The sequence below is a fragment of the Bufo bufo genome, chromosome 3 (genome assembly GCF_905171765.1).
Source record: "Bufo bufo chromosome 3, aBufBuf1.1, whole genome shotgun sequence".
In the NCBI taxonomy this organism is placed as follows: domain Eukaryota; kingdom Metazoa; phylum Chordata; class Amphibia; order Anura; family Bufonidae; genus Bufo; species Bufo bufo.
The window spans coordinates 647,597,461-647,620,144 of record NC_053391.1 but is presented as its reverse complement, the minus strand read 5'-3'; the positions used below and the strand labels follow the sequence as shown (position 1 = coordinate 647,620,144).

Genomic DNA, 22,684 nt, shown 5'->3' with positions numbered 1-22,684 from the left:
ATACAAAAGTCTCCTTTTCTCGCCCATATTCCTTGGGGGACACAGGAAACCATGGGACGTTCCAGAGCAGTCCCAGAAGGGAGGGACCAGAACAAACTAGACCAACACCAGAGGCATCAATCAACTGCCGCCTGCAACACCAGACGGCCTAAAGCGGCGTCAGCCGACGCATGAGTATGCACCCTGTAGAACTTGGTGAAGGTGTGCAAGGAGGACCAAGTGGCCGCCTTGCAAATCTGCTCCGTAGAAGCCCGATTCCTCTGAGCCCAGGAAGCCCCGACCGCTCTAGTGGAGTGAGCGGTAACACCAAGGGGCGGAATCTTGCCCTTGGCGAGATAAGCCTCAGTAACAGCCATCTTGACAAAACGGGCGATAGCAACTTTGGATGCCGCCATCCCTCTGCGCGACCCCTCCGGAACCACAAAGAGCGAGTCAGTACGCCTGAAAGAGCTGGTTACCTCCAGGTAAACCTTGAGCGCCCTGACAACGTCCAGGCGATGAAGCTTCCTCTCCCGCGGGTGGGAAGGGGAAGGACACAAAGAGGGGAGAACGATGTCCTCGTTCAGATGAAAGGCGGAGACCACCTTAGGAAGGAAGGAAGGGACCGGACGAAGAACCACCTTGTCCTGGTGGAACACTAGGAAAGGTTCCAGACAGGAAAGTGCAGCCAATTCGGACACCCTCCGAAGAGAGGTGACGGCTACAAGGAAAATAACCTTGGAGGACAGAAGTCGCAAGGAAACCGTCCGCAGAGGCTGAAAAGGAGAAGCCTGGAGCGCTGAGAGAACCAGGTTCAGGTCCCAGGGCGGTACCGGAGGGCGGTACGGGGGAACCGCGTGAGCCACGCCCTGAAGGAAGGTCTTGACAGGACCAAGGGGGGCCAGTGGGCGCTGAAACAAAATGGACAGCGCAGACACCTGACCCTTCAAAGAACTCAGGCCTAGACCTTGGGCCAGTCCGCTCTGCAGAAAGGACAAAACGGTGGGGAGAGAAAAGCGGAGCGGAGGAATCCCCAGATCGGCACAGAACCCCAAAAAGGCCCTCCAGGTCCTATAATAGATCCTAGAAGAGGACGGCTTACGGGCGCGGATCATGGTGCGGACGACGTCCGCAGAAAAACCCCTACGTGTCAGGACGGTGGTCTCAACAACCACGCCGTCAAACGTAGGGACCCTAAACGCGGGTGGAAGATCGGTCCCTGAGAGAGAAGATCTTCCCTGGCGGGCAGCGGCCAGGGCGCGTCTGCCAGGAGCAGCATGAGGTCGGCATACCAAGACCGGCGGGGCCAGTCCGGAGCGACCAGAATCACCGAGACGCCTTCCGCCGCGATCTTCCGAAGGACCTTGGGCAGGAGAGGGATGGGAGGGAATATGTATGGGCGCGCGAAGCCTCGCCAAAGAAGAACGAGGGCGTCGGCTCCGCAAGCTCCCGGATCCCTGGCCCTGGACAGATAGGCGGGGACCTTGTGATTGAATTTTGAGGCCATGAGGTCCACGTCCGGTATGCCCCAACGAAGGCAAATGGCCTCGAATACCTCCGGGTGAAGAGACCACTCGCCGGGGTCGACAGTGGTGCGACTGAGGAAGTCCGCCGCCCAATTGTCCACCCCTGGAATAAAAATTGCAGATAGGGCCGGGACGTGGGCTTCCGCCCAACGGAGAATGCTGGTGACCTCCCGCATTGCTGCAGCGCTGCGAGTGCCCCCCTGGTGGTTTATGTACGCCACAGCCGTGGCGTTGTCCGATTGTACACGAACAGGATGACCCTTCAGCAGATGAGTCCAGTGTCGTAGAGACAGAAGGGCCGCTCTCAGCTCCAGGACATTGATCGAGAGTTTGGACTCCGATGGAGACCAAATGCCCTGGACGGATCGGGGAGGAAACACGCCTCCCCAGCCCAAGAGACTGGCATCGGTTGTAACCACCAACCAGTTGAGTGGCAGAAAGGACCTGCCCAGAAGAGGGGGACTGTAACCACCAGCGGAGAGATGACCGCACCGGAGGCGATAGACGGAAGGGATGATCCAGAGACTCCGGCGATTTGTCCCAGGAGGAGATGATCGCCCGTTGGAGAGGGCGGGAGTGAAACTGCGCAAATGGGATCGCCTCGAAGCAGGCAACCATCTGCCCCAAGACCCGCATGCAGAAGCGGAAGGACGGTCGACGGTGGAGAAGGAGACCCCGAACCGCCCCACGGAGGATCAGACGTTTTTCCGAGGGAAGACGTACCTCCGCCGCTCCTGTGTCTAAAAGCATTCCCAGGAAGACTAGTTGTCTGGAGGGGGGAAGGGAGGACTTGGGGAAGTTGATGACCCAACCGAACCTCGCCAGAGTCTCTAGAGTGAGATCCACGCTGGCAACCGCTTGAGAAAGGGACGGAGCCTTGATGAGGATATCGTCCAAGTACGGTAGCAGAAAAACACCCCTGGAACGGAGTAAGGCCAAAACCGGGGCCAGGACCTTGGTGAACACCCGGGGGGCTGTTGCCAGCCCAAAGGGAAGGGCGACAAACTGGAAGTGGAGGTCCCCCACAGCGAATCGGAGGAAGCGATGGTGACACCGGGCTACCGGAACATGGAGGTAGGCATCCTGTATATCGATGGAAGACATGAAATCTCCCTGCTCCAGGGAAGCCACCGCGGAACGGAGGGACTCCATCCGAAACCGTCGAAGGAGGAGAAAACGGTTGAGCTTTTTGAGGTCCAAAATGGGCCGCACCGAACCTCCCTTCTTGGGAACTACAAAGAGGTTCGAGTAGAACCCTTGGAACCTTTCCTCTAGAGGAACGGGGGTAATCACCCCCCTGTCCAGTAAGGCTTGAACGGCCGCGGAGAACGCAGCCGCGCTTTTCGGGTCCCGCGGCGGGCGGGAGCGAAAGAACCGATCTGGAGGGAAGGATGCAAATTCGATTTTGTATCCGAAGGACACAATTTCGAGGGCCCAGGCGTCGGAGACGTGAGCCATCCAGACGTCCCTGAAAAGGAGGAGCCGGCCCCCCACCCGGGTGGGTGGGGGCGCGCCTTCAGGCAGAGGACTGCTTTGCTGCGGGTGTGCGGGCAGCCTGCGGCTTGCGCCAGGAGGGCTGCGCCCGAAAAAACGGCTTCCTACGCTTGTCCTGGGGAGGAGCCGAAGCGGCAGCTGTGGTGGGAGACCCAGAGGCCCTGCGGGAGGACCGAAAACGAGACGCACCAGGGCGTCCGCGGGGGGCGCCCCTGGCTTGGGGTTGAGGAAGATGGGTGCTTTTACCACCCGTGGCCTCCGAAATAAGTTCGTCTAGGCGGACCCCGAAAAGGCGGGAACCCGCAAACGGTAGCCCCGCCAAGGAACGTTTGGAGGCAGCGTCCGCTTTCCAAACCTTCAGCCAGAGCTCCCTCCTGACGGAAACTGCCAGGGCGGAGGAGCGTGCAATAAGGGCTCCCGCATCAAGGGAGGCCTCACAAACAAAATTCCCGGCCCAAATAATAAGCTGGGCCAAGGAACGTAGGTCCTGGATGGGGACGTCCGAGTCCAACTCCTGTTCCAGCTGCGCACCCCAAGCAGAGATTGCTTTCCCTGCCCAAGCAGAGGCAAAAACCGGTCTGAGAGCAGAACCGGAGGCAGCAAAAATGCCCTTGGAAAGGGTCTCCATGCGACGGTCCTCCGCTGACTGAAGAGAGGACCCGTCGGGAACAGGGATGGCCGTGGTTCTTTGACAGCCGGGCCACAGGGGGGGTCCACCTTGGGTGGGGGAAGACCATGTGGCCACGACATCAGCTGGAAAAGGATAGCAAATGTCCAGCTTCTTGGGGTTGACAAAATGGGCGTCCGGGCGAGCCCAAGCCTTAGACACCACAGAGGAGAAATCAGAGTGGATTGGAAAGACTTTTGAGGCCTGCCTGGGTCTGATAAAGGAGACGCTAGCTGCGTCCGAGCTAGGGGGATCATCCTGCACCTTAAAGGTGTCACGAATATCAGAGATGAGTTGACCCATCGCTGAGGCTAGCTTGGACGGCAGGGCCGAGTCCATTTCCAAATCTGAAACCGCCAATTCACCTTCAGAGAGCGAATCCTTTGGAGAGGAGAGGCTCGTCTGGGTGCGCACGCGTGGCGGGGAGAGTGAGGCCTCAGAGGAGGAGGCTCGCTCTACTCTAATACGCTTCTGAGAGTGCCTAGCTCGGGAGGGGTCACTAAGAGAGAGTGAACCCGCTGCAGCGGCAGAAGCAGTGGACCCGGAGGGCGCGACAGTCAGAGAGGCGTCCTGCGGGGTAGGTGGCCTGTCTATTAGGCGGCCCACGACATGAGTGAGGCTTTCCACGGCCTGGGACAGGGATCTAGCCCAGTCAGGCGGGTCAGAGGAAGCAGGGAGCGACACAGCGGGCGACTGAGGCTGCGGTGGAGCTCGGCATGCAGTACAGTGCGGATCAGACTGCCCCCGGGGAAAGGGTTCCCTACAAGCAGTACAGGCATGGTACCAAGGCCTGGCGGCTGCAGAAGGGTCTGACATGGTGGAAAAAAGATGTTGCACTTAAAGTGGGAGACCCCAAGAAAAAGGAACGGGGATAACACCCAAGCGACAGTACTGTGGCACGGAGGGGGTTAACAGTCCTACCAGACCCGGATGATGCAAGCGGCAGCGGTAAGGGGAACAGACTGAGGAGGCTGTGGAGGAGAGGCAGCAGCACGGAGATGAACGGCTTCAGGATCGCACTGCAGAGAGGATTCCACACAGCACTGTGAGAAGTGGAGCCCGATGAAAGCGGAAGTAGCGGAGCGCATGTAGGAAGCTCCGCCCCCCCTCTGCCGCTCTGAAGCAGAGCCGCGCGCGCGCGGCAAAATGATTTTAACCCCCCAAGGTGATGAAGTGCCGGCCTGAAATGGCGCCGTTCACGCCATGTAAGCGGCCCCCGCCGCGCCTGGATGTGGCAGACGGCTTGCTTGCCTGCAGCCGTCCCCTGTAAGGCAGCGTCCCCAGATAAAACTCCCCTCCAAACTATGCCCGGTAACGGTCCCGGCAGACGGCTTGCTTGCCGGGGGGGGGGGGGGGGGGGCGATGTAGCAGTGGCCATGTAGCAGTGGCCATGGGGGATGTAGCAGCGGCCATGGGGGACGTAGCAGCGGTGGGAGGGAGGGAAGGGGAGGCTGGAGCAGCCACTCTCACCATCCGCTGTCTTCACCCTCAATCCGTCAAGCAGGGTCGCCCCTTCAGCTCCTGGCACCACGGTGGCAGGAAGCCGGGGGAGGGACTTGGCGTGCGGGCGACCCTGAGCTGGCGGGACGCAGGGGAGCGAGGCTGCCCTGGTCCACCTTGTCTTCTGTGGGGGAGGCGGCAGTGCGGAATTACCGGCACTGGCGCAACTCAACCCCGGGAGAAACAGAGGGGTCTAATGCGCCTCTGTTGTCCCTGTAGGTAGAAAAAAAACAAATAACGCAAAAATAAAAAAATCATAGGAAAACAACCCTGCTAGGCAGGGGGTGTCTTGCCTCCTTGGACACTAAGCAAAAACTGGCAGTCTCTTCTCCAGGCTGAAGGGTATAGCTGATGGAGGAGGGGGCTTACAGCTTTCACTTAGTGTCACGCCTCCTAGGGAGCAGAGCTATACCCATGGTTTCCTGTGTCCCCCAAGGAATATGGGCGAGAAATAGGAGACATCATATCTGTCCTTCATATTGTCTCTCCTTTTAAGTTACACTCTTAATTTTGGCTTCCAAAACTGCACCAGGAAACCTGACCCTGTGGCCGTACCCTTAGTGCCTTCGAGACAACCAGCTCAACATCAATGATTATTTCCTTTTTTTAAATTTCACATTGCCTTTTAAGGCTTGTTTCACACTAGCGGCAAGGAACTCCGGCAGGCTGTTCCGGCCCACCCCCATTATAGTCAATAGGGCCAGAGCGGTAGTCCGGGGGCATGCGTGCATAAGGGGCAGCACCGATCCGACAGGCTGTTCACCCGCCGGAGTTCCTTGCCGCTAGTGTGAAAGTACCCTTAGACAGAATTTTTTGCATGCACACAGGATCTTACTAGTACTTTTGGTTGCTTATTGCGTATACTCAATATAATAGTACAAACTGCATCAGAGCTATTACTTTTTATTTTTAATCCCTTGCTGTCATTCTTCCCCACCTTCCAAGAGCTGCAACTCCATATGAGGACTTGCTTTCTGCAGTACAAGCTGTATTTTTGAATGGCACAATTTAATATATACAATTTAATATATCATATCTATTTAATATATCATATCATTTATTAAAACAATCCAACCATCCTTTTTACCCTGTGTCACCATATTCTGACATCAAATTTGACAGCTTTTTTATCTACAGCGCTGTGTGAGGGCTTACTTTTTGCAGGACGAGCTGTGGTTTTTTTTGGTTTCCATTTGGCCTACATACAACTTTCTGATCACTTTTTATTCAATTTCTTTCAGACAGCAAAGTGACCAAAAAACAGCATATTGATTTTTTTTTTTCTCCATTATGGCTTTCGCCGTGCAGGATAAACCATTTTATCATTTATTGTGTAGCTGATAACAACGTCCATTTTTTTAATTATTCATTTTTATTAGCGAAACTGGGAAAGCAGGGTGCTTAGAAATATTAAAGGGATTCTGCAGTTTTTTTAAACTGATGATCCATCCTCTGGATAGATCATCAGCATCTGATCGGCGGAGGTCCGACACCCGGGACCCCCGCCGATCAGCTGTTTGAGAAGGCAGTGGCGCTGGCAGTAGCGCCGCGGCCTTCTCGCTGTTTACCGCTGGCCAAGTGACGTCACGACTAGTATCAATGGCCTGGGCTCAAAATAAAAACATGATTAAAATGGTCATTTTGATGATAAACCTACATCTATTAGAAAATGCAACTTGGTAACATGCAGAGGCCTACCTTGGCTTTCTGAAATAAACTAGACTGGCAAGCCCCATCTTCACTGATGACCCCCGCGTGGCAGTAACAAGCTAACACTCCGGTCAAGAGACTTGCACATCGAACCAAAGATTCAGGAGGTGTAGTCTAAGTTAAAGAAAACAAAAATATACAATAAAAGTAATATTCTTCACATGCACATACTAAAACATCAATCTGAGAAAAATCCAGGTCCGCTCCTATTACAGGGAATGGACGCTTTAGAAACTCTACTAGACACCATGGTAAGGTGAGTATTCCATCATGGTGGTAAGTAGCAGAACTGTACGACAGCCTCTTATACCTCTGCGGAATAGCTGTTGAGTAGCTGCTCGGAGACAGTGAGCAGGTCGAGCTCCAGCTTCTTTCTAATACTCTGATGCACAGTGAGACACAGGGAGCTCGTGTTTTGACAGGTTGCTGAGTCCAGCGGACTGGACAGCACAGTTATCTCATTAAAAGAGGAGACAAGATGGAGTTCTTCAATATCAGAGAAGCCAGGTGAATCCCTTCCTCTAGTCTGGTGTGAACTGGAGATGAAAAGAATACAAACTTATATAAATCGAAGTCAGCAAACGATAGAGTGTTGGTATAAGTCACCATATTGTTGTAGTAATCCCACATGAGACCAGCAATTCCCATATTTCTCTTATCTTTGCAAGGGCTCATGCACACGAGCGTAATGGCTCGCACTGGCCGCGTGCCCTCCGTTTGCGGATGCAAACTCAATGACTTGCATGGGTCCGTAATCCGCAAGATAGTACCAGGCCCATTTTTGGATTTGCATTTTTGCTCTCCACCCTAATAGCCATAACGGAATCCCTAACGCTAGTGTGAACCTACTCTTATTCAATTTTTTGGAGGGGAAAAAGTGACAAAAAAATTATGAATCGTGTGCTTTTACTTTTATTTCCATTACAGCGTTTACTGCACAGTAATTTTCTTTAAACATTTTAATAGTTCAGACATTTTTAGACGCGCCGATACCAGATATGTTTATTTTTTGTGATTGTTAATATATTTTTAAATGTACATTTGGGAAAGGGAGTGATTTAAACTTTAAATATATATATATTTTTTAAATTTTTGTAACGGTTTACTTTTATAGTAATAACTTTTAACCTCTTTAGGGGGCTAGAACCTGGGATCTTTTGATCCCTTCTCCCTTTCACCCTAATACACTGTCCCTGCTGCACTGTGCTTTGTGCACAGCTTAGCAGGGAGCTTATCATGGCAGGCCTGCAAAGCTTCAGCAGTGTCCAGGCTGCCATGGTAACCATTCGGAGTCCTGCAATTTCACTGTGGGGGCTCCGATAGGAAGGCAGAGGGAACCGCACCCCTCTGCCTAACTGCACAGATGCAGCGATTGGTGTTGATTGATACATCTGAAGGGTGAAATGATAGGGTTCGGCGCGATCGCCATTCCCCATCGTTGAGGCCGGGTGCATGCTGTATGATACAGCCGGCACCCGCTGCGCATGGCGCAGGCTCAATGCCGCAGCCCACACCCTACATTCCCTCAACCACCATGACGTACTTGTGGCCGAAGGGATTGTCCGAGATTTTTATTTCAGATTTAGGCCCATTTAGACGAGCGTGTCCTGTGCGGAAATCCGCGTGTGAGTGTGATTGCCCGTTATGGACACTGCTTGTTTCGCAAGAGTGCAATGCATTCTAATGAGTTATAATGCGGTGTGTCTCTGTAGATACAGGTCAGGCAGAGACACAAAGCATTATAAATCATTATCGAAGGGTCCCACAAAAGTCTTTACAGATCCACAGAAGGTACAGAGCCATAGCTACTACTGTCATCTTCCCCCACTGTTGTATCATGCGCAGAGCCTGCAGGCTACTACACTGTCTGCAGCAACGGTGACATAAAAAGTAGAACCTACATACATTTCTACTCACCACTCCAGAAAGCTTCCAAAATAGTCCATAGCAGCGCTGGAATTCTTCATTGTGAGGCTAACAAGAGATTTCTGGAAGGATGGCTGGGAAAAGTACCTAAGGATGTCAAACAACACATACAGTAAGATGTCCCTGCAACCTTCATGCATGTCCCCAACCATGTAACTTACAGAACTGATGTGTACCTTGTTAGCAGCAGAATCATAACCAAGAGAACGGTTAGCCCGTACCTCGTAAAGCCACCTGAAATGGATGGAGTGGCTGGTCGGAAAAGTGAGCCGCTGCTCCATTAGAGCTGTAATCTGAGATAGCTCTGTTCTTGGCTATCTCTGGCGATCTCACAGAGATGAATGGCGTGGTGGCACACTTTTCCAACCAGCCGCTGCGTCCATTTTAGGGGGATACACGGCAACCATTCTCGTGATCGGTGGGGTCCCAGCGGTAGGACCCCCACTGATCTGATAATTAATACTCCTTTAATACAAAAGGCAATCAAATGATTGCACGTTGGGGTCCCCTTGGGGGCCTAGAATTTTTTTTTTAATTAAAAGGTTTTAAAAATAAAAATAGATCAAAATTCTAATCACTCCCCTTTACCTAAAATTAAAAAACACAAAAAAAAACAACATAGGCCCAGAACTATATGCCAATCTGCTCAGCTCCTCCTGCTCTATAACAGGCTGCCCGCAGGCTGCACTGCATTTAGTAGTGGCAGGTCCTCTTTAAAGCAGAATACAAGATTAAACATACCACATGGATATTACCACTCACTGGTTTATTAATGGGGCCTGCTCGTTGATGTCCTCCACGTCATCATCTAGATGACCAAAGAGTAACCACTTAATGATCTCTTCCTTTAGCACCGTTTTGCCCCCGTTGCCCTCGTGTATAGGTAACTCCAGGTTTGATGTAAGGTGATCTGGGACAACGCAGGAGGTGAGGGCCAAACACAAGCACTGCACGGCGGAGCTGAAAGAAATGAATACGAGTAGAGGACATGGTTGGTACATTTACCTTCAATATTCGTCTAGGGCAGTGATGGAGAACCTTTTACAGACCGAGTGCCCAAACTGTAACCCAAAACCCACATATTTATCGCAGAGTGCCAACACGGCAATTTACCCTGAATACTACAGTCCAATATAGTATATCTTCCATCTACTCATCATTTAGCCATGATATCCTGCCTGCATTCAGTGCGCTGCCTGTGCCGTTCATAGTGCGTCCTGCGCTGATGAATGGCAGGAAAGTGTAAGGCATATTGGTACACCTTTTTTCAGGGTGTGGGTGTCCACAGAGAGGGCTTTGAGTGCCACCTCTGGCACCAATGCCATAGGTTCGCCACCACTGGTCTAGGGCTACATGACTGGGCAATGCAACTAAAATGATAAATAAGGAAATCCGTTCTGTCCCTTATTCTACATGCATTTGGAGAAGTGGACATGGCTTTGGCAACTGAAGGAAAATGGGGAAACCATGCTGTGAATACTGGGTGAAAAAGGGCACACCTGCTGTCATTACTGAGGTAAAGACTGAGGCAGTGCTGTGGGTCTTGTGTGACTATAGGAGGAAAGGCAAGGAAGCACTTCTTAAAGAAGCACTCCCATAAAAAAATGTATTATGACCTGTTAAAAAGGTAGATGATGTATATTGTAGTGAAGGTAATCTTCTTACCAGTGACTGTATTTGTGAGTTATAACCCCCCTTCTGATCCTCAGCTGTGTCATGTGACCAACAGTCTGACTTTCCACATAACACAGCGTCTTATATGTGGAAAGGAAGCCAGTTTCTCTATGTATTCTTATGGAAGCCTAAATATCAGTTTCATAGGAATGAATGGAGAAGTAACTGACTTCCCGTCCTGTGTCAGTTGGAGATCAGAGTGTTGGTCACATGACACAGCTGAGTATCAGAAGGGAGGTTATAACTCACAAACACAGTCAGTGGTAAGAAGATTGGTCAACTGGCCTAAGGGCAGCTCATTCCCATTGAAGTGAATGAAGCTGAGCTGTAATACCAAACACAGCCACTATCCAATGGATGGTGCTGCGCTTGGTAAGCTGTGAACAAGCCACAGCACTTATCGGAGCTCCGGTGAGCTGATCAGCGGGGGTGCCAGAAGTTGGACACCTGCCACTCTCATATTGATGACTATCCTAAGGATAATGACTACTGAAGCCAGGCTTACACCCCCCTAGTTGCTAGACAGATTTGACAAGTGCACCAGCTGGGTTGTATGGCCCCGATGCTGTAGCCTGTTGCTCCTTGCTTCTACCTTTTAGAGCTACCTACCTAAGATTTGCCCAGGCCCATTTTAGGCTAAAGTACAACAATATTAGAAGACCAGAAAATGATACATTAAAAAATCTAGCACAGAGCAAACACAATACTATACAATGACGTAAAGCTACCTGGATGGCTTGCCGGCAGACCCTGAGAAAATCCTCCAAAAATCTCTATCTGCCGGCACTAGAGCTCCTTGTAAGAGGACACCTAATAGGGCGAAGCTTTCGGCCTCAGTCTGTGGGGAGCTTAAACTGCGCAATGCAACAGCCCAGATTTTTGTCCAGAGTTTCTGTAGGTCTGACTTTGGGCCGACTGTCACGTCTGTCTTTTGCTTTTGACAAATGGCAACTTCCTTCAAACATCTCAGGACAAAGGCAGCTTTCTCTCCACGTCTCTGCTCAGCCAGGAGCTGGTGAAGGACGGACAGTAGTGGCGTCAGCTCACCGCTTGGTAGGCTCGCCGGATGCCTGGATATCAGACATGCTGCAATTTGTAACCTTGGAAATACACAAGGGAAAAAAAAATAAAAAATGTAAGATGCCAATTAAAACAAAAATTTTGCAAAATACTGAAAACTTGGGCGCAAACAGATCCAATTATTATACAAAAAATATACTTTCTTATGACCAAAGCAAGAGAAGCCCTTTATATATCTGGTTGCCAATGTCGTCATATTTACCATGGAATCACATCAAAATCATTCTTTGATCTTTGAAGCTTATCACGGACTACTTCCCAACCCAGTTCTATTCTTCTGCGTTTGCTCGGGGCCCCACATCCAAGGGGGTCTCTCTGAGTTACAGCAAAGGAAGCCTGTGTAATTTCCAAGATGCGGGTATCTTCTGTAAAAAGCTGCACAAAACAAAATGCGAATGTGAAGATTTGGCCTTAAATCAAATAGGAAAAAACTATTAAAACAGGAAATCACTGACTTAACGACTAAGGCCTCGTTCACATTTCCGTTTTTCACGGTCTGTATTTTCCGTGGACTGCACACGTACCCAATGATTTGCATTACCTTGCTCTGTGATGCAGACCAAACACGTCCATTGAAGTCTATGGGTCCATAAAAATCACAGACACAACACGGATGGCATCCATGTTTGGTCCGTTTTTCACTGATCACTAATAGATGCTTTTTATATTAATTTTCAGCTGAGCAGTGTCTATCATACATTTACGGCATGGTGCGGTAAGGTCCAGGATTTTATTACTGATGGGTATCAATTTACTAAAGTTAAGCCATCAACTTCCGATCAGCGGGGGCCCAACACTCGCCAATCAGATGTTTTGGGGTAGCTCTGGCACCAGAAATCAGTGACGGCACCACACAGCTCTTTCCATTGTGTAGTCGATGTAGTTGGTTACTGTAACACTGCACCGCAGCACTGCAATATCAGCAGGACTGTGACATGTCGGACCTCTGTCAATCAGATACTGATGGCCTATCTTCAGGATTGGCCATCAATAATTTAATTCTAAACAACCCCTTTAAAGAGGAAGTGCAGTTGTGGTCTTGAAATGATATATTTTTGTAGTGCTTAACCCTTTTATGACCAAGGGTCATTGATACCCCTGTGACCACGTCTAATTTTGCAAATCTGACGTGTCACTTTATGTGGTAATAACTTTGGAACACTTTTACTTATCCAAACCATTCAGAATTTGTTTTCTCGTGACACATTGTACTTCATAACAGTCATAAATTTGAGTCAATATACACTGCTCAAAAAAATAAAGGGAACACTTAAACAACACAATGTAACTCCAAGTCAATCACACTTCTGTGAAATCAAACTGTCCACTTAGGAAGCAACACTGAGTGACAATCAATTTCACATGCTGTTGTGCAAATGGGATAGACAACAGGTGGAAATTATAGGCAATTAGCAAGACACCCCCAATAAAGGAGTGGTTCTGCAGGTGGTGACCACAGACCACTTCTCAGTTCCTATGCTTCCTGGCTTATGTTTTGGTCACTTTTGAATGCTGGCGGTGCTTTCACTCTAGTGGTAGCATGAGATGGAGTCTACAACCCACACAAGTGGCTCAGGTAGTGCAGCTTATCCAGGATGGCACATCAATGCGAGCTGTGGCAAGAAGGTTTGCTGTGTCTGTCAGCGTAGTGTCCAGAGCATGGAGGCGCTACCAGGAGACAGGCCAGTACATCAGGAGACGTGGAGGAGGCCGTAGGAGGGCAACAACCCAGCAGCAGGACCGCTACCTCCGCCTTTGTGCAAGGAGGAACAGGAGGAGCACTGCCCGAGCCCTGCAAAATGACCTCCAGCAGGCCACAAATGTGCATGTGTCGGCTCAAACGGTCAGAAACAGACTCCATGAGGGTGATATGAGGGCCCAACGTCCACAGGTGGGGCTTGTGCTTACAGCCCAACACCGTGCTGGTGTTTATCGGACAGGGTGGATCATTTGATATATTTATAGAGCCGGTCGTTACGGATGCGGTGATACCTAATATGTGTAGTTTATTTATTTTTTCATATTTTAATCTCTTATAAATGAGAGGATATAGCAAAAGGCAATTTATTTTATTTTTAATTAAAATTTTTATTTATTTTATTTTTTTACTTCTTTTATTTTCACACTTTTTTTTATCAAGTCCCACTTGGATCTTGAAGATCCAGTGGGGCTGATGGCTGTACTATACTTTGCAATGCTCTTGCATTGCAAAGTATAATACTATCAGTTCTACACTGATAGATGGCAACACTGGACGCCTTTGCAAGGCATCCGGTTGCCATGGCAACCATCGGGCGCTGCCATCGGGCGCTGCTCCCTCTGTTAACCCCTTGGATGCCACGGACAGCGGCATCTAAGGGGTTACAGCAGAGTGTCAGCATACAGTTGACACTTGCTGTTGATGGTGGCGGCTCAGGAACGGAGCCGCCGCCATCACAGATAGCAGGGGCACAAAGCGGGGGGGCGGAGCAGGGGGACCCACGGGGGGGGGGGGGGAGCATAGAGTCGAAATGGGGGCAGGGCCAGCACAGATGGGGGCAGAGCATGGAGGAAACCGCAAGCAGGGAAGACATCAAGGGGCGGACGGACACCAGGGAAGACATCAGGGGGCACAGATCGGGGGGCACACAGCAGCCAGTGCCTGATGTCAGGCTCTGATCTGCAGAGCGCAGATCAGAGCCTGAAACCGGCATTTTAACATTGCTGCAATCCGATTGGTTAGTCTGCACAGATTAACCAATCGGATCGATTGCAGGCAAGGGACCACTCCGATTGGTCCCTTGCCGGCGTTACTGGACTGAATGCTGTCCCTGACAGCAGCAGTCCAGGGACAGAAGCTTTAATCCAAGCGTTTTGCAGCGCTTGTATTAAAGAGCTGCCATGACGTCTATACACGTGCTAGCTGCACAGGGTATGTGCAGCTACCACGTATATAGCCGTATGGCAGTCGGAAGGGGTTAAGGAGTACCACCGGTTATACAGAAAAATTATTATAATGCAGCAGCATGCACAATAATCATTTTGTTTAAAGGGGTTCTCCAGGCTTTCTAATATTGATGACCTATCCTCAGGATAGATCACCAATATCAGATTGGTGGGGGTCCGACACCTGGCACCCCCGCGCGATCAGCTGCATGAGGAGATGGCACACGCAGCCATAGACAGCAGAAAGAGAGAAGTGAGACGGCACGTTCACACTGAGCGTCCTTTCTCCTCATACAGCTGATCAGCAGAGTTGCCGGGTGTCGGACCCCCCGCCGATCTGATATTGATGAACTATCCTAAAGATAAAAAAACCTGGACAACTCCTTTAAATAACTTGCATTGCAGATTCTGTCTCTAAATAGCAGCACAGACCAGCCGTGGTGCATGCTTCAGGCTGCTCATATCTATGCAATAGTACAAAGGTCAGCAACCTTCGGCACTCCAGCTGTTGTGAAACTACAACTCCCAGCATGCTCTATTCACATATATGGGATTACTGAGAACAGCCAAACAAGCATGCATGCATGCTGGGCTTTGTAGTTTTAGTGCTGGAGGTTTCTGCACCCCCCACCCTAGGAAACAAAGAGAGTCCTGCTTTGCCTTTAGCCAGTACAGGATACTCTGCCCCCTAGAGAACAGACATGAGCAGCCTGCACCACGGCTGCTGATCAACTGCAATAAATTTGTTCTTTATCAGTCACATCTCCATATAGCTGGCACCGGCTGTGTCCGATATCGCAGCTCATTCCCATTTACTTGAATGGGACTGAGCTGCAGTACCGCAGTACTGCAGTAAAGGGGATGCTGAGCTCACTGGGGCACCACGGCCCCTTCAGTCAGCTGATTGGTGGGGGTTGGACCCCCACTGATCTATATTGATGGCCTATACTAAGGGTAGATCATCAATATCCAAGTTCTGTGTAACCCTTTTAACTATTACTACTATATTTATGTCAAACTGTTTTTGCTTCTTCATATCTCCCCTTTATTATGGAAGAGCTCTGATCAAGGACTCCAGCTTAGCTCCAATGCTTGATGTAGTATATAAAAGCACCTTTACAAGGGCCGACACTGCAGGCAATTATCGGGAACAATCCATTTGTACCTGATAATTTCCTGCTCATCACTGTTTTAAGAGGTGATTGTTTCGTTCTGATGCTAAAAAACGATTTAGGTGTCCACATCAGCAATGCTTTAGGCCTCTTTCACACGACCGTATGTCTTTTTCAGTGTTTTGCGGGCCGTTTTTCCCAGATCCGTTGTTCCGTCTTTTGTTTCCGTTGTGTTTCCGTTTCGTTTTTCTGTTCCGTTTTTCCATATGGCATATACAGTAATTACATAGAAAACATTGGGTTGGGTATAAAATTTTCAATGGTAACAGAACAGATACGGAAGACATACAGAGTACATTCCGTATATGTTCCGTTTTTTTTGCGGACCCATTGACTTGAATGGAGCCACGGAACGTGATTTGCGGGCAATAAGGACATGTTCTATCTTTCAACGGAACGGAAAAACGGAAATACGGAAACGGAATGCATACGGAGTACATTCAGTTTTTTTTGCGGAACCATTGGAATGAATGGTTCCGTATACGGACTGTAAACGGAACGCAAAAAACGGCCAGCAAATGGAAAAAAGAGGCCTTAACCCGAAGAAGAAGTATTTAGAAGGAGACTTCCTAGGAACACTCCATCCTGATAATTGCCCAGATCTTTGGCTTTGTGTAAAGGGGCTTTAAAACCCGGATTCACGTTGGGCAATTGTCAGGCCAATTATCGGGAATGAAAGTTAGTAGAAACAATTGTTCCCGATAATCAGCCTGTGTAATGGTGCCGCAAATCACCCGATGAACGGGAAAAATGATTGTTTATGTGGTCACCTAAATCCTCATTTCTGGGCAGCAGATCATGCTGTGTGAACAGGGATCTGCTACACAGAAACAATGAATGTATATGAGGAAGTGTGATCGCAGTAGACATGGCTCGTACCCATACAGTGGAGGAGATTGCTGCATGTTAATACAGCTCTTACTTCCACTGAAAATCAGGCAGTTATGGGGAAGGAACAGCTCATTCCCAATCATTGCCTGCTCAGTCAACTCATCAATCACACATTTACCTACTGGTTTATTTGCCAAACAAAGAAGAGGCTTATGTCTGCTTCCTTAAAGGGGTTATCTCATCTTAGACAATGGGGGCATATCGCTAGGATATGCCCCCATTGTCTGATAGGTGTGGTCCCACCGCTGGGACCTGCACCTACAAGGAAAACGGAGCGGAGAAAGTTGAGGAGGGCGCAATGCGCATGCGCAGCCGCCCTCCATTCATTTCTATGGAGCCGCCGAAAATAGCCGAGCGCTGGCTCAGCTATTTCCGTCGGCCCCATAGAAATGAATGGGAGCGGTGGCCGCGAGGTACGCTCCCATTCACTTCAAAGGGAGAGGCGGGGAGCTACGCCTGGTGGTGGACGGACACCGGGGTCCTCCAGCCACAACTCTCCCCGGCTCCGTTCTCCTTGTAGGTGCTGGCCCCAGAGGTGGGACCCGCACCTATCAGACAATGGGGGCATATCATTGTCTAAGATGGGATAACCCCTTCAATACTTTACACTGCAGCTCTGCTTGTGCAGTTGCCTGCTATGAACAGGCACAAGTTTCTACAAACGTAAGGATAAAACTACTTGCATACAAGATTTGGATGCAGGAGTTCACCTCAAACATAATGTATTGTAACAGTTAGGAATATTATTCCATTTCACATCAGAACTGAATAATCGCTGTATTATAGCAATACCTGATGACAAATGTCTGCCATGAGTTCCACCAAGTTCTCCTTGACTGCAATGTTTCGGGATCCAGAGGAGTATTTCCCTCTACTGCCAATCTGACTGATCTCACTCATCAAGGCATCGTACAAATTGTACAAATTCCGCTGCCACTTATCACCGTCAAATGCATAGGCACCTGCAAACGGAAAAATAGTCTGTTATTGTCCTTCAGCAGGTGGTGACTTTATGTCACTTCCGTTACTATGCCCAAAGTCTAGCTATGAAAAAGCAAACACACAAATGTAGCAGTGCTGAATAAGCTACACCACAGTAATACCTTTCTGAATTCAAACCACAAAATAATTATACCTGCAGAGCTACGTAAAACCATAGAAAACGCATTCTAATATCTCAATGGTTGTGCAGCACAAGGTCAGCTCTGCTATATCTGTATACAGGCAAATTAAACACTACATGTAGATAAATGTCAAGTATTGAAATATACTGATGTATAGCAAAAATAGTGTGGTACCGTGTTAGCTTGAAAAATCGAATGTGATGTTAAATATTTGTGTTAAAAAAAGACAAAAGTATTACAGCAATGATATCTTTATTGACAAACCCCCAAAAATCTGCAAGTTTCCAGGCTCCTTCATTAGGCTGCTAACAAATGAATCATTGTATACTGCCCGATGAAGGAGCCTCTGTGCTCTGAAAGCGTGCAGATTTTTTTTTGGGTTAGCCAATAAAGGCATCACTGCTATAATGCCAAAAGTGGGGTGAAAATTGCAGTGTGTCTTATGAAGCGAATTGGAAGGAGTGCTTCCATTATGGAAGCGCTGATTGGTACACAATACGATCGGGGAACGGATATAGCAATCCTGGTGCTTGCTGTATTCACCACTCCCTGGTCTTCTCCGAGCGCCGCTGCTTGACTTCAGGTCATAGTGCAGTGTGGAGCAGGTAGATGACCAGGGAGCGGCGAGTGCAGGAAGAGCACGGTGGATAACGCGAGCGGTGGCTGAGCCGTCTGGAGCAGGAGAGGTAAGTAAAATTACGACATGAGCCTGAGCCCTTAGAAACAGCACTGGAGTAACGCACCGTCTTCTGCAGTCTTGGCTCCTCTTGGGTGATGAACATGTAGCATTAATCGAAAAAACGTCACTATCTCTTCTTTCAAGGCATCATTTGGTCTCTGCTGGGTCCATACTCGTAGCACTATGGGGAAGACATCTTCCCCCAATTTACACACCCTCATGCGGTAATTTAAAGCAGCTGTATTGAGGAATATGTTCAGAGCAGCAAGTATCTGGTCCAAGCCGGGCAGATTTCTCTCCTCTCTAAGAACAAACAGAACATACATTAACCTTCATTATACATTCTGGAGGCCGCTGGGCATTTACCTGTTCATGTCTTGCTTAAGTCATAAAAAAAAATCCTGAAAAAGGCGATTCGGACATTGATGTAGGAAAGGGTTCTTTAGGGTAAACTCACAAGATCAAAATCAGTCACTGAAAATGGCCGTTTTCCACCATGGAATCCAAAACGCCACCAACAGCCCCCTATTGACTTAAATGATAAAAACGCCAATGTTTTATTTTCGTTACTATTTTCAAATCCGCTTCCGAAGTGGCATATTAATTCTTAGAAGCTAGAGATTTTAGAAATTGTTTTACAAGCGTTTTTAGCAGAATTTCTGCAACCAATAGCTCTTCTTATTTTTACCACCCAAGGGCTGGATTAGAAAAACAGTGGTGAAAACATTTCCAAAAATCTTCGAAAAACTCTTCCAAAAGCTCTTCTAAAATGGTTCTTGTGACGGACTGAACCGTCACTGGGGCTGCTGGAGAAGCCTGAGGGCTAGCCTCCTTCCTATGGACCCAGAACTATGGAGACCACCCTCTCCCCCCCCCCCCCCCGGCTCATTATTCTACAAAGGGAAAAATTGATAGTTTCTGCCTGTGAGTGATTACGTTATCCCATTGTGTTGGTTAATTGCATCACATGTGTGTGTTTTCTGCCTGTAACTGCATGTGATTGGTTTATGTAAAAACTGTCTCAGTCCTCCACAAGGTCCCTATGGGGAGTGTCCCTTGCTGGAAGACCTGCATAAAAGGCTGGCATGTAGCCTCATTAAAGTGTCCTGCTTTACCCTTCATGAAGTCTGGGCTCATGTTTGGGGGATTGGAGAACTACACTCTGGGGACTGCTATAATCATTATACTCTCCAGAGTATAATCCCTAGCTCTTGTAAGAGTTAGTTTCTGCATCGCTCTCTGAAGGAAGAGAGGTGCACCGACTGGAACTTGGAAGCCTTCTCGTAGGTCCAGGGTGGGTAGAAGACAGCGAGATCCCAACCAAGCTGCGGCGGTTCGTGGGGTCGGCAGTGCTTATGGTGTCAAGTGGAGTGCTTGGAGTCCTCGGGAAGCACTAGGAGCATCCATCAACGGAGGTACCCAGTCGGGGTGCCAGGAGATCCGTTACAGTGGTGGCAGCAGTGGGATGGCGTCCTAGTGCGAGGAGAAGCAGCTCGGAGACACTGTTCGTGGATTTTAAATTAGGGCAGGGCTAGTACTCGTACAGCGCCCCTGGCGACAGCAGCATGGAATCAGCTAGTTCTTGGACAGCTTTCCATGAGGAAGGAAGAGGATCACCCGGATTACAGGGATGCAGTCCAAAAAGGCGTATGGCACGAGGCCCTGGAGGACGTGCAGCATTGGTGGGGCAAGAGTCTCCCCAGTGAGGATCAGAGGTTGCAAATGCGATGGGATCTGCGAATGCCTCTGCTGGGAAAACAGACCCTGAAGTGGTTGGTGTCGGAGCACGAGACCCTGGTATGGCAGGAGACCTTGCTGGATGATGCATACCAGGCACTATGGGAGGACCCACAGTCGGCAGGTGGAGATGGGACCGAGGTCTCTCTACCGGCCCTGCAGGGATGCTGGGCAGCCTGCCCAGATCCCTGGCGGCAGTGTATTATAAAGGGAGAAGAGACAACCGGTCTCTCTCTCAAGCGGCAGCCCGTGTCACAGAGAGAGGAGACTGTCGGTCCCTCATCTCAGCAGCAAGCATCACTGGGAGTGGAGATGGTCGCTACCCCTACCTAGCCCCCAGCGGCGTTCCAGGGAGAGGAGACAAACGGTGGATCTCCCCAGCGGCAGAGGGCGTTCCAGGGAGAAGAGGTAGCCGACCTCTCTCCCCAGTGGCAGTGTGGTTACCCAGGAGATGATATGGGTGGCATCACTCCCCTGCAGCAGAGTCAAGCGGACCAGTTGGTAGAGGTTCTGGATTCATCTTGTCCGACTAACACAGGTCCAGACCAGTTGGGGGTCTGGTACCTGGTTAGTCTACTGTTGGGAGCGGAGAAATGTGATGGACTGAAACATCATTGGGGCTGCTGAAGAGGCCTGAGGGCTAGCCTCCTTCCTATGGACTATGGACCCAGAACTATGGAGACCCCCTCCCCCCCACCCAGCTCATTATTCTACAAAGGGAAAAATAGGTAGTTTCTGCCTGTGAGTGATAACGTTATCCCATTGTCTTGCTTAATTGTATCACGTGTGTTTTCTGCCTGTAACTGCATGCACTATGGGGATTGCTATAATCATTATACTCTCCAGAGTATAATCCCTAGCTCTTGTAAGAGCTTGTTCCTGCATCGCTCTCTGAAAGAAGAGAGGTCACCCACTGGAACCTGGAAACCTTGTCGTAGGTCCAGGGTGGGTAGAAGACGACGAGATCCCAACCAAGCTGCGGCGGTTCGTGGGGTCGGCATTGCTTACGGTGTCAAGTGGAGTGCTTGGAGCCCTCGGAAAGCACTAGGAGCATCCATCAACGGGGGTACCCAGTCGGGGTGCCAGGAGATCCGTTACAGTTCTTAAAAACCTTTTAAAACTTCCACCAAATTAGAAATCTGCAGCTACTGATCTGCTACTGATTTTTCTGCTGTGGATTTTGCAGTGTGAACTAGGCCTTACAGTCACAGCATTCAGACCATGAAATGTCCTACCCTACATATACTATTCACTTGTATCAACATAAGTTACTATGTAAAAACCTTACTTCCAGCTCCAGCTCCTAGTGGACATATTTTCCTGCAAGGCTTATAAGTGATGGCGGCACATTACCAGCCAAACAGCCTTAAAAAGGTTTCAGCATGGTCACCTTAGCAGTATGCTAGTCAGACAATGACGCTTTTTCAGTCACCACATAACACCACAGGTCAGGAGATCACTGACCACAAGGACCCTTAAAATGAGGGCCCCCCGAATCCCCTCTCTGAATGGAGTGGTAGAGTGCATGTCCGTCTATTGCTCCATTTGCTTCTATGGGACTGACAGAGCACTGTGCGGGGGGACCCATTGCTTCTGGAATCGTGGAACATTTAGGTGGTTGAACTCCACCTCACCCTCCCCATCCGATATTTATCACCTATCCTATGAATAAGTGAAATACTTTTCATGGGATAACCACTTTAAAGGAGTTGTACCATCTCAGACATTGTCCAATAGGTGCGCGACCTGCACCTATACTTAGACCGGAGCCGACAAAGTCGCAGAGGGCACATCGCGGATGCTCGACAGTTACCTGACCCGCTGAATCACCACAGAGAAGAAGATGAAGAACTTGGAGTGCATCCCCTCCGTCTGGAGACAGCAGCCTCTGGTCAGTGTCTGGATTATACGGGCCACCAGCAGACGGTTTATTGCACGGTTTGGTTTCAAGTACAGGCTGAAGTAAATGGACACTAAATCTACAACACAAAAGTAAAAGTGCAGAAGAGGTAAAAATACAACACAGCAGAAATACTGATCAGTAAATTTGGGCTACTTTCACACTCGCTTCTTGCGCGGATCCGTCATGGACGGATCCATTCAGATAATACAACCGTCTGCATCCGTCATGGACGGATCCGTTTGTATTATCTGTAACATAGCTAAGACGGATCTGTCTTGAACACCATTGAAAGTCAATGGAGGACAGATCTGTTTTCTATTGTGCCAGATTGAGTCAGTGAAAACGGATCCGTCCCCATTGACTTACATTGTGTGCCAGGACGGATCCGTTTAACTCAGTTTCATCAGACGAACAACAAAACGCTGCAAGCTGCATTTTGGTGTCTGTCTCCAAAGCTGAATGGAGACTGAACTGATGCATTCTGAGCGGATCCTTTCCCATTCAGAATGCATTAGAATGCAAACTGATCCGTTTTTGGACCGCTTGTGAGAGCCCTGAACGGATCTCACAAACGGAAAGCCAAAACGCGAGTGTGAAAGTAGACTTACCCTAATCCTAAAGGTGGTCATGCATATGGCCAAATGAACACACCGAGCTCAGCAGTAATGGCCGTTGATCTTATGTGCATGAGTGCTGG

General features: G+C 49.3%; 1 protein-coding gene across 1 annotated transcript in view; it reads right to left on the bottom strand.

Moving 5' to 3' along the window:
• The window catches only part of ATM (ATM serine/threonine kinase), a 181,343-nt gene that overhangs the window by 143,229 nt on the left and 15,430 nt on the right, over nt 1-22,684 (bottom strand). The window contains exons 6-14 of the mRNA XM_040426253.1: nt 21,898-22,063; nt 18,412-18,650; nt 17,337-17,506; nt 11,759-11,931; nt 11,205-11,576; nt 9,565-9,762; nt 8,794-8,889; nt 7,187-7,412; nt 6,865-6,990 (exon numbers count right to left, since the gene is read on the bottom strand). Of these exons, the coding sequence (XP_040282187.1) occupies nt 6,865-6,990; nt 7,187-7,412; nt 8,794-8,889; nt 9,565-9,762; nt 11,205-11,576; nt 11,759-11,931; nt 17,337-17,506; nt 18,412-18,650; nt 21,898-22,063 (1,766 nt within the window). The remainder of the gene's footprint in view (nt 1-6,864; nt 6,991-7,186; nt 7,413-8,793; nt 8,890-9,564; nt 9,763-11,204; nt 11,577-11,758; nt 11,932-17,336; nt 17,507-18,411; nt 18,651-21,897; nt 22,064-22,684) is intronic.